The sequence below is a fragment of the Coregonus clupeaformis genome, unplaced genomic scaffold (genome assembly GCF_020615455.1).
Source record: "Coregonus clupeaformis isolate EN_2021a unplaced genomic scaffold, ASM2061545v1 scaf0186, whole genome shotgun sequence".
Lineage (NCBI taxonomy): Eukaryota > Metazoa > Chordata > Actinopteri > Salmoniformes > Salmonidae > Coregonus > Coregonus clupeaformis.
Window position 1 is genome coordinate 239,781 of NW_025533641.1, and position 12,254 is coordinate 252,034.

General features: G+C 46.1%; 1 protein-coding gene across 2 annotated transcripts in view; it reads left to right on the forward strand.

Annotated features, from left to right (window-relative positions):
• Positions 1 to 12,254, forward strand: part of LOC121533084 (VPS10 domain-containing receptor SorCS3) — a 225,098-nt gene that overhangs the window by 160,649 nt on the left and 52,195 nt on the right. For both annotated transcript variants that reach the window (XM_041838846.2, XM_041838847.2), the window contains exons 8-9: positions 1,255 to 1,344; positions 3,587 to 3,766. In XM_041838846.2, coding sequence (XP_041694780.1) covers positions 1,255 to 1,344; positions 3,587 to 3,766 — 270 coding nt within the window. The remainder of the gene's footprint in view (positions 1 to 1,254; positions 1,345 to 3,586; positions 3,767 to 12,254) is intronic.

Below are 12,254 nucleotides of genomic sequence, written 5' to 3' on the forward strand. Positions count from 1 at the left end.
ATTTTGAGCTTCTTAACTCAGTTGCACTTGGGACTGTTTCTGGCGAACGCTCACTGTGCCCACTGATCTTCCCTCCCCAATGTTTCTCTCTCTCTCTCTCTCTCTCTCTCTCTCTCTCTCTCTCTCTCTCTCTCTCTCTCTCTCTCTCTCTCTCTCTCTCTCTCTCTCTCTCTCTCTCTCTCTCTCTCTCTCTCTCTCCTCACCTTCACTCCCTCCAATTGACCAGTACACTTAGAATCACACTAAGAGGCCTAATTGGTTCTGTCATATAATAATGAACCTATTTCACCTCCCCCTTTTCCTACTCAGAAAGCCAGCAGCTTGTTTTGTGGATAAATTCTCGATTAATGGATTTACGAAAGAGGAAGTGGATTAAATAAATTGCTCCCTTGTGCTGACGCTAGGACAATCACACTTTTGTTCCCGAAAATTGTTCTCCTATCCTGATAGCCTCTGAAGCCTGTGCTCTAATTAAAGGTTTCTAAAGCTTTCTTCCCTGCTGGCGGTGTTTGTACTGCATAGGCTAACAGCAGCTAACATCTCGAGTGTTTACTTGCCGAGGAGCTGGTATCATTAAGGATGACTTTCCTAAGACAGGCCACTGAGAATCGACAACAGGAGAGGACGTGAGAGGACCAGTTTCCGCTGTATGCTGGCTAGCCATTTAAATTCCTTATGCATCAATGTTCCTCCCTGAGTGTACAAAACATTAGGAACACCTTTCCATGACATAGACAACATAATTTAAGTGCCTTTGAACAGGGTATGGTAGTAGATGCCAGGCACACCGGTTTGAGTGTGTCAAGACTGCAAAGCTGCTGGGTTTTTCACGCTCAACAGTTTCCCACATGGTCCTCCACCCAACGGACATCCAGCCAACTTGACACAACTGTGGGAAGCATTGGAGTCAACATGGGCCAGCATCCCTGTGGAACGCTTTCGATACATTGTAGAGTCCATGCCCAAACGAATTGAGGCTATTCTGAGGGCAAAAGGATGTGCAACTCAATATTAGGAAGATGTTCCTAATGTTTTGTACACTCGGTGTATATCTTTAAATCATAAATAATGTCATGCATGTTCACTTGGTTGAAGGTTGCAAGATGAGTAATGATTAATACATTTATGAAGGTTTTAGATTAATCCAAGTAGTTCATTCATGTTGACAACAATGAGTCACTGATGTGCAACATGGACAAATTATAGAAGTGAACACAAAGGGAATACTCAGTGTCTTGGCTCAATGTGTTCCAGGTTACTACAGCAGGACAGGCCAGCTACTATGTGTCCTACCAGAGGGATCCATTCCTCAAAATCAAACTGCCGAAATATTCTCTGCCTAAGGTAAGCAACATTCATTTTACAGTGATAAACACATGCCTCCGGAGATACATATAGTAGATCAATTATTCAGATTGAATACTTTTTTTATTTAGCTAATTTTTCTTACTTTTTAACTCTGCATTGTTGGGAAAGGGCTCGTAAGTAAGCATTTCACAGAAAAGTCTACACCTGTTGTATACGGCACATTTGACAAATAAAATGTGATTTGATTTGAAGTAACCAACAATTTACCCCCTTGTTTTCTCCCTGTAACAAAAGGATTTAGCTCTAGAAATATCTGTAGCATTACTACACAATTGCAGCTGTTAAAAGACACTATATGTGACCGACGGGCTCAAATCGGTCTTACGTAGCAAAATTTGAAATTGTGTTTTTTACATTGGATAAAAGTAGAGACTCAGAGCTACAAAATGGTATATCATACACTACAGTTCAGGAACAATGGGAAAGTCATTTTGCTTTGAATGTTGATAAACTTGTAAACTCACTTTTGAGAAAATGGCCTATGAATATTTTGGTGTTACTACTGGAGAGCCCTTCTTTGTCTACACCCATTCAGCATCGTTCACACCCTCTTAAGCTTTAGCCCCACCAATCTCTTCAAGGGTTGATCCGAGGGTTCGTGACTGCAACTGTGCTGTCAAATTGTCTGTTCGTAAATTCAAAACTTGTTGCTCTCGGAGCGTTCAGAGCGCACACCGGATGCTCTGGCCGATGAGTAGGGTTGATCCGAACGTTCTGACCTCACAACGGCAGTCAAGCACCCAAGCTAACTGACTAACATTGGCTAGCTTGCTAGCTACTTCCAGACACATAATGAGAGAACACCCCACTCTGACCATTTTAATCGCCCTAGCAGAGCTGGTTAGGCTGTTTTCATGTTATCCAGAGCGTTGGTGACTGTAACTGTGCTGCTGGCAACAATTTAATTATGCTTTTTTGCCGATGTTTACTGACACCGGCCATATTCAACGGGTGTTGAGCGTTCGTAAATTCATCAGTTATTCTGCGCTCTGGCAAACTCAGATGAGAGTGCTCTGAAATCGGAGTAGATGGCCAGACTGAATTTACGAACGCACCCGAAATGGTTACTTGCATAGTGGAGTCTTTTGTGAAGACACGTAGCTAGCTAGCTAGATAAACAATGAACCATAATCACAACTCATGACGTTACTACCCTGCATGAATCTGCAGGTACCTAACCAACCAGGTTCAATGTCAGCTAGCTAACATTAGGCTATAGCTAGCTAAGCAAATGGCTCTGAGATACGAATAATAAGGTCATACACGTAACATTAGCTAGCAAGCCAGCCAGCTAATGTTAGCTAGCTAGCTAGGTAAACAATGAACCATAATCACAACTCATGATGTTACTACCCTGCATGAATCTGCAGGTAGCTAACCAACCAGGTTCAATGTTAGCTAGCTAACATTAGGCTATAACTAGACAAGCAAATTGCTCTTTCTGTCAAAATTAGAAATGTGTAATATCTGAAAATGTAGCTAGCTAGACTATCTTACCCGTATACATCATTCATGGATAAATGCGTCTCCTGTCAGATGCCATGGTTGCCCTTAGTTTGAAGATGTAATCCGGAGACAGGTGTTTTCTCCATCTTCTTAGCTATCATACTCGAATTCCACTGATTTCAAAACTCGGTCCTCCAGAAAGTGGAGAGCAACACAATATTTTTTTTTAAAGCCACGTTAGACAGGATTACCTATACATACTGACCAGCTCAAATAGACAGAATTGTGCTATATGGCAGACCAATCCAAACTCATCTCTCGGCATGTCCAGCCCACTCATTATCTCAGCAAATCACGGCTAGCGGGAAGGTTGCTGTCTTTTTCTTTGGCTAAACCAACTAGGCTCGTAATTTAACAATTGTATTCGTATTTACAGATGGCATACAAGTTTGTTATTAAGGCACATGAAAGTTCACATGTTCAAGAAGATATTTCTGCCCAAAAACGCATTTAGAATTTTTTTTAAATGTACGTTCAAATGGCTCACCTGTGAAGTAGTGACCCGCGACATACGCCTTGTTTCCTGAAACGGGTCACATATGGTGTGTAGAGTACATGGGCAGCTATAGTGTTAAACATTCCATATGCACACCAGACCTGATCTTCTGACACCCAACACGTACTCGACAGCTTGTTACAACCCCCACCCATGTGATCCATCATCTCTTGATAAATCCTCTAAACTCTCCAATCCCCCATCCTCTGCCACCAGGACCTCCACATCGTCAGCACAGACGAGCACCAGGTCTTTGCGGCGGTGCAGGAGTGGAACCAGAACGACACCTACAACCTGTACCTCTCCGACACCCGGGGCATCCTCTTCACCCTGGCCATGGAGAACGTTAAGACTACCCGTGGCCTGGGGGGCAACCAGATGCTGGACCTGTACGAGGTAAGTGTTCACTGTGTGTGTGTGTGTGTGTGTGTCTGTGTGTCTGGAGGGGGTGGCGTGTGTGTTTGTGTCTGCGCACATGTGTATGTGTGTGTCATCGCATTCATTGTCATTGCATTAACATTAATTGTCATCGCATTAACATAAATTGTCATCACATTAACAATCATTGTCATCACATTAATATTCATTGCGGATCGTACCCCCTCCTTTTCCCCCATCTTTCTCAGGATGAATACCCAGTTTATCACCCAGACACTGGCAGGTGTGATGGAGGAAGGTAGAGGAGTGAGATATGGGTCTGATCTTCAGAGTCAGCAGTTATTACCAATGTTACTACTACTGCTGCTCCTAACATGTGTGATAACTGTTTACAAAATGGGCTTAGTATTGAAATTGATGGTCATACCCAGTGACTAACTAGGGGGGGTGCTAAACTGACATATGGAATTGTTTTAAGATGGTCATACTATGGATCATTTAGGTATTTAGCTATTTGATTTTGATTTTAGGACCACTTTAGGTATCAAAGAAATGATATGATAAAATATAGATTTTGGCCTTTACTACTAAAGCCCATAGAAATGCACTAAATAACACATTAATAAATGGCAAAAAGGACAGTAAAAAAAAAAAAGAACAAGAAAGTGTCTGTCCTAAATCTAGGAGATATATATAAAACTCAGGAAATATATATATATATATTTTACACATACAGTATTTAACCCCTTTTTTGGGTAGGCACAAAACTACCTTCATACTTCCATACGTCTTTTAAAAACCGGTACCGGTTACCTTCAGACGAGTCCCATGACACTAGACAGAGTGCGCCATCGTGTTCGTGAGTCTCCCCTTTTCATAGAGTGGTCATAATAGTTTTTTAGGTCAAACCATTCGGATGCTACAGACGTTTTCATGAGAAGACCGATTTTAGGGATGTCTCATGGTCTGACAAACACCGCTTTAGCTCAGCCACCTTTCACCGCGGATGTGGAAGTGCGACACTGGCAGATGCAATGGATTGAGACGCACCTTTAGTAAAACTGACGGATGTTGATGGGGATTTTTTTATTATATAGCTTAGATTGACACAAGATTAACAATGAATGTTAATCTTTTTTTCTATTTTCTATTTTCTATTTTATTTTGTATTTTGTATTTAGTATTTTTTCTTTTATCTTTTTAATTTTAATTTTTTTAATTTTCTTTTTTCCTTCTTTCTTCTTTCTTTTTTTTTCTTTTTTTTTCTTTTTTCTTTTTTACACACCATTCCTCTGAGTTCCTCTGAAAAAGACTGCAGATATCATTCTGACCAAAGTACTTTGTAGGAATCACAAGTATTGTTGTCACATACCCTGGAGTGTTGGGCTTCAGAAGCCCAGTGGCCTCAAAGACTCTAAAAGATGAATCATTCACTAAGTACTTTGAGCTCAACAGGGAACAGAGAGACTGAGTGAAAGCAACAGTATTTTACTCTTCTCCCTGGTCTCGTCAAATAATTAATTGCCTCTTGTCAGTATTCTCTCACTTTCTCTTTCTCACTCTTTCTCTCGGTTTCTCTCTCTTTCTTTTGTTCTCTCAAATCAATTATATACTGTTTTTCAAAAATCCTGCTTCCCACTTTAACCTAATGGGAGAAATGTGAGTGTCAGTTGGATTCAATCTGGACAATCTTTCCTTCAAACAATTTTTTTCTCTAACTTCCAGTTGGGTTTAACTTAGCCATTTAGTGTTAGGTTTTTGATTCAATCCATCTCCCAGAGGTATGAACTTCAACACTGAATATTACAGAACATCCAAACTTGCCTAACACAATTCATACTCAGTGGTAGGCCTACAAATCAACAACAGCCCAATGATGAACTATCTGATTCCCTACTTACTCAGAGCTATAAATAGCTTTTGAATGAGTGAGTGGTAGGAGGGAGGGAGGAAGAGATGGAGGGAGGGAGTGTTAGCTAGATGATTTAGGTAATGTAATGGTCATGATGATGCTGCTCCTTTCTGTTAGCCTAGCGGTGTGTGTGTGTGTGTGTTAGCTTTCTGCCAACAATCTTAACCCCCCCCCCCTTCGGAGCCTCTGATTCTCTGATTCAGCGGTGGATCCAGGGAGGGGATAGAAGGATGGGTGTGGGGGATGATAAATAATTACCACTGTGATTGACATGTCTGGTAAGGGGAGGGAGGGGCCCTCATTAGCAGTGTCAATCCCGGTCCGTCTTGTTTCTATGACGATGTCAAACGTGGCGCCTATTAGTGCCACTTATACTGGAAGGGCCCCTGAGGCCCCTCAGGAAGTGTGATACGACTGGAGGCCCTCAATGTCTGCTGCAGTATAGGTCTTATTTAAAGCACAGTCGTCAGGTTTACCCCATCACACTTCAATCCTCGATAGTTTATGGTAGGAAGACAGTTGACCAAGGAGGCAAGGAGCCATGACTGCTCTCTCTCTCTCTCTCTCTCTCTCTCGCTCTCTCTCTCTCGCTCTCGCTCTCTCTCTCTCTCTCGCTCTCGCTCTCGCTCTCGCTCTCGCTCTCGCTCTCGCTCTCGCGCTCTCTCTGTCTCGATCTTTCTTTCTCGATCTCTCTTTCTCGTTTCTCTGTCTCCCTCTTTCAATTCAATTCAATTCAATTCCATTTAAGGGCTTTATTGGCATGGGAAATATATGTGAAACAAAAGTGAAATAAACTATTTTAAAAAATGACAGTAAACATTACACTCACAAAACTTCCAAAAGAATAAAGATATTTCAAATGTCATAATATGTGCAAATAGAAAATACAGAAGGGAAAATAAATAAACATAAATATGGGTTGTATTTACGATGTTGTTTGTTCTTCACTGGTTGCCCTTTTCTTGTGGCAACAGGTCACAAATCTTGCTGCTGTGATGGCACACTGTGGTATTTCACCCAATAGATATAGCATAGCCTGTCTTCTCTTGAGAGTCAGGTCTGCCTACAGCGGCCTTTCTCTATAGCAAGGCTATGCTCACTGAGTCTGTACATAGTCAAAGCTTTCCTTAAGTTTGGGTCAGTCACAGTGGTCAGGTATTCTGCCACTGTGTACTCTCTGTTTAGGGCCAAATAGCATTCTAGTTTGCTCTGTTTTTTTGTTGATTCTTTCCAATGTGTCAAGTAATTATCTTTTTGTTTTCTCATGATTTGGTTGGGTCTAATTTTGTTGCTGTCCTGGGGCTCTGTGGGGTCTGTTTGTGTTTGTGAACAGAGCCCTAGAACCAGCTTGTTTAGGGGACTCTTCTCCAGGTTAATCTCACTGTAGGTGATGGCTTTGTTATGGAAGGTTTGGGAATCGCTTCCTTTTAGGTGGTTGTAGAATTTAACGTCTCTTTTCTGGATTTTGATAATTAGCGGGTATCGGCCTAATTCTGCTCTGCATGCATTATTTTGTGTTTTTTGTTGTACACTGAGGATATTTTTTTCAGAATTCTGCATACAGAGTCTCAATTTGGTGTTTGTCCCATTTTGTGAATTCTTGGTTGGTGAGCGGACCCCAGACCTCACAACCATAAAGGGCAATGGGTTCTATAACTGATTCAAGTATTTTTAGCCAGGTCCTAATTGGTATGTCAAATTTTATGTTCCTTTTGATGGCATAGAAGTCCCTTCTTGCCTTGTCTCTCAGATCGTTCACAGCTTTGTGGAAGTTACCTGTGGTGCTGAGTTTTAGGCCGAGGTATGTATCGTTTTTAAGTGCTAAAGGGCAACGGTGTCTAGATGGAATTTGTATTTGTGGTCCTGGCAACTGGACCTTTTTTGGAACACCATTATTTTTGTCTTACTGAGATTTACTGTCAGGGACCAGGTCTGACAGAATCTGTGCAGAAGATCTACAGTGGGGAGAACAAGTATTTGATACACTGCCGATTTTGCAGGTTTTCATACTTACAAAGCATGTAGAGGTCTATCATTTTTATCATAGGTACACTTCAACTGTGAGAGACGGAATCAAAAAAAATAATAATCCAGAAAATCACATTGTATGATTTTTAAGTAATGAATTTGCATTTTATTGCATGACATAAGTATTTGATACATCAGAAAAGCAGAACTTAATATCTGGGCGGCAGGTAGCTTAGTGGTTAAGAGTGTTGTACCAGTAACCGAAAGGTCGCTGGTTCTAATCCCCAAGCCGACTAGGTGAAAAATCTGTCGATGTGCCCTTGAGCAAGGCACTTAACCCTAATTGCTCCTGTAAGTCGCTCTGGATAAGAGCGTCTGCTAAATGACCAATTTATTTAATATTTGGTACAGAAACCTTTGTTTGCAATTACAGAGATCATACGTTTCCTGTAGGTCTTGACCAGGTTTGCACACACTGCAGCAGGGATTTTGGCCCACTCCTCCATGCAGACCTTCTCCAGATCCTTCAGGTTTCGGGGCTGTTGCTGGGCAATACGGACTTTCAGCTCCCTCCAAAGATTTTCTATTGGGTTCAGGTCTGGAGACTGGCTAGGCCACTCCTGTCAGGATTCTGATGTTGATGCGGTGGTGGAGTCAAGCGCAGGACACAGAAGAATAGTCAAGACGACTTTTACTCAATACTTCGTAAGGTACACACAAAAATAACAGCCTCCCAAAAACACAAGAGGTGTAACAAATACGCGAGTGCGTAAAATACCCACTAAGGCCAAGGACACAGAACCTAAACATGCTAGACAGGCGGACAATAACACACAAAATGCAAACCTAACAAAGGGGAACTTATAGGAGACATAATCAAGACAGAATACGAGACAGGTGCACCAACTAGACATAACCAAACAAACATCGAAAACATCAAGCGGTAGTAGCTAGTACTCCGGGGACGACGAACGCCGAAGCCTGCCCGAGCAAGGAGGAGGAGCAGCCTCGGCGGTCTCCGTGACAGTACGCCCCCCCTTGACGCGCGGCTCCAGCCGTGCGCCGACCCCGGCCTCGGGGACGGCCAGGAGGACGCGGAGCAGGGCATGTAGGATGACTCCGGTGGAACTCCGTCAGGAGGGAGGGATCTAAAATGTCCCTCCTAGGCACCCAGCACCGTTCCTCCGGTCCGTACCCCTCCCACTCCACGAGATACTGTAGACCCCCATCCGACGTCTCGAATCTACGATGGACCGGACTGAGTACGCCGGAGCCCCCTCGATGTCCAGTGGGGGCGGAGGAGTCTCCCTTATCTCACTGTCCTGGAGTGGACCAGCTACCACCGGCCTGAGGAGAGACACATGGAACGAGGGGTTAATGCGATAATCATTAGGAAATTGTAACCTGTAACAAACCTCGTTCAATCTCCTCAGGACTTTAAATGGCCCCACAAACCGCCGACCCAGCTTCCGGCAGGGCAGGCGAAGGGGCAGGTTTCGAGTCGAGAGCCAGACCCGGTCTCCTGGTGCATACACCGGAGCCTCACTGCGGTGGCGATCGGCGCTCGCCTTTTGCCGCCTGATGGCACGCTGCAAATGAACGTGCGCAGCATTCCACGTCTCCTCCGAGCGCCGAAACCACTCGTCCACCACAGGGGCCTCGATCTGGCTCTGATGCCAAGGTGCCAGAACCGGCTGGTAACCTAACACACACTGGAAAGGTGTCAGGTTAGTAGATGAATGACGGAGGGAGTTCTGGGCTATCTCTGCCCAGGGAATATATCCCGACCACTCCCCCTGCCGGTCCTGGCAATATGATCACAGAAACCTACCCACATCCTGGTTCACTCTCTCCACCTGCCCATTACTCTCAGGGTGGAAACCCGAGGTAAGGCTAACCGAGACCCCCAAGCGTTCCATGAACGCCCTCCAGACTCTAGAGGTGAATTGGGGACCCCGATCAGACACTATATCCTCAGGTACCCCGTAGTGCCGGAAGACGTGGGTAAACAAAGCCTCAGCAGTCTGTAGGGCAGTAGGGAGACACGGCATTGGGATGAGACGACAGGCTTTAGAGAACCGATCCACAACGACCAGAATGGTGGTATTCCCCTGGGAGGGGGGAAGGTCCGTGACAAAGTCTACCGAGGGGTGAGACCACGGCCGTTGTGGAACGGGTAGGGGTTGTAACTTCCCCCTGGGCAGGTGTCTAGGCGCCTTACACTGAGCGCACACCGAGCAGGAGGAGACATAAACCCTCACGTCCCTAGCCAATGTTGGCCACCAGTACTTGTCACTAAGGCAGCTCACTGTCCGGCCGATACCAGGATGTCCAGAGGAGGGTGACGTATGAGCCCAATATATGAGACGATCACGAATCTCGAGCGGAACGTACGTCCTCCCCACCGGACACTCTGGAGGAGTAGGGTCGGTGCGTAACGCCCGCTTGATCTCTGCATCGACCTCCCACACCACCGGTGCCACCAGACAAGACTCCGGCAGTATGGGCGTGGGCTCAATGGACCTCTCCTCCGCATCATATCGCCGGGACAGGGCTTACCGTTCTGAGACCCTGGGATGTACGTGAGCTTAAACACAAACCGGGCCAGGAACATGTTCCACCTAGCCTGACGAGGGTTCAGTCTCCTAGCTGCCCGGATGTACTCCAGGTTACGATGGTCAGTCAGAATGAGAAAAGGGTGTTGAGCCCCCTCAAGCCAATGCCTCCACACCCTTAGGGCTTGAACCACGGCGAGCAGCTCCCTGTCCCCCACGTCATAATTACGTTCCGCCGGGCTGAGCTTCTTAGAGTAAAAAGCGCAGGGCCGGAGTTTAGGGGGGGTGCCTGAGCGTTGAGACAGTACAGCCCCAATACCGGCCTCTGACGCGTCCACCTCCACCTGGAACGCTAAAGTGGGATCCGGATACGCCAGCACAGGAGCAGAGGTGAACAGGTCCTTCAGTTTACTAAACGCCCTGTCCGCCTCAGCTGACCACTGCAAACGCACCGGGCCCCCCTTCAGCAGGGAGGTGATGAGAGCTGCCACCTGTCCAAAACCCCGGATAAACCTCCGGTAGTAATTGGCAAAACCCAAAATACGCTGCACTTCCTTAACCGTGGTTGGAGTCTGCCAATTACGCACGGCTGAAACGCGGTCAATCTCCATCTTCACCCCTGACGCGGACAATCGATGGCCCAGGAAGGAGATGGACTCCTGGAAAAACAGACATTTCTCTGCCTTGACATACAAGTCATGCTCCAACAGCCTACCCAACACTCGACGCACCAGGGCTACATGCTCGGCTCGTGTAGAAGAGTAAACTAATATGTCGTCAATATACACTACTACACCCTGCCCATGCAAATCCCGGAAGATCTCGTCCACAAAGGATTGGAAGACTGAAGGAGCATTCATCAACCCGTATGGCATGACGAGATACTCGTAGTGACCCGAGGTGGTACTAAATGCTGTCTTCCATTCATCTCCCTCCCTAATACGCACCAAATTGTAGGCGCTCCTGAGATCCAGTTTTGTGAAGAAACGCTCTCCGTGTAATGATTCCGTCATACTCGCAATCAGAGGGAGTGGATAACTGTATTTCACTGTGATCTGATTGAGACTACAGTAATCAATACACGGGCGCAACCCTCCATCCTTCTTCTTCACAAAAAATAAACTCGAGGACGCAGGGGAAGTGGAGGGCCGTATGTATCCCTGTCTCAGAGACTCGGCTATGTATGTCTCCATAGCCACCTTCTCCTCTTGAGACAGAGGATACACATGACTATGTGGAAGTGCAGCACCTGCCTGGAGGTCTATCGCACAATCCCCCTGTCTATGAGGTGGCAATCGCGTCACCCTAGTCTTGCTGAACACTAGTGCCAAATCATCATACTCAGGAGGAATGTGCAGTGCGGGCAATTGGTTCGGACTCCCCACCGTGGTAGCCCCTACGGAAACACCTAGACATCGCCCAACACACTGGGCAGACCACTCCTTAAGAGCCCTCTGTTGCCACGAAATGGTGGGGTCATGGGCGGTTAACCAAGAAAGCCCCAGCACCACGGGTTACGCAGGAGAGTCGATCAGATATAACTGAATGATCTCCTCATGACCCCCCTGCGCCTTCATCTTTAGTGGCGCTGTGACCTCCCTAATCAACCCAGATCCCAACGGACGGCTATCTAAGGCATGAATCTGGAAAGGCACCTCTACTGGTCGGAGGGGAATCCCTAACTTAACACAACATTTACGATCAATAAAATTCCCAGCTGCGCCTGAATCGACTAGCGCCTTATGCTGGGAATGAGATGCAACCTGGGGGAATACTACAGGTATACACATGTGACCAACAGAGAGCTCTGGGTGAGTTGGGCGCCTACTCACCTGAAATGCCTCCCCAGTGCGTGACCTGTTGCCTCGATCCCCTGGAGACCCTCCCCAGCACCGAACCGCAGTGTGTCTTCTACGGCCAGAGTTGGTGCAGGGGACGGCCTCCCTCCAGATCTCTCTCCTCCTCTCTCTAGCGCCAGCACCCCCGAGCTCCATAGGGCTCGGCTCGGAGGTGCTGGGGGATGGAATGGACGGCCCCAACTCCGGACGTCCGCGGGTGGCCAGCAGGGTAT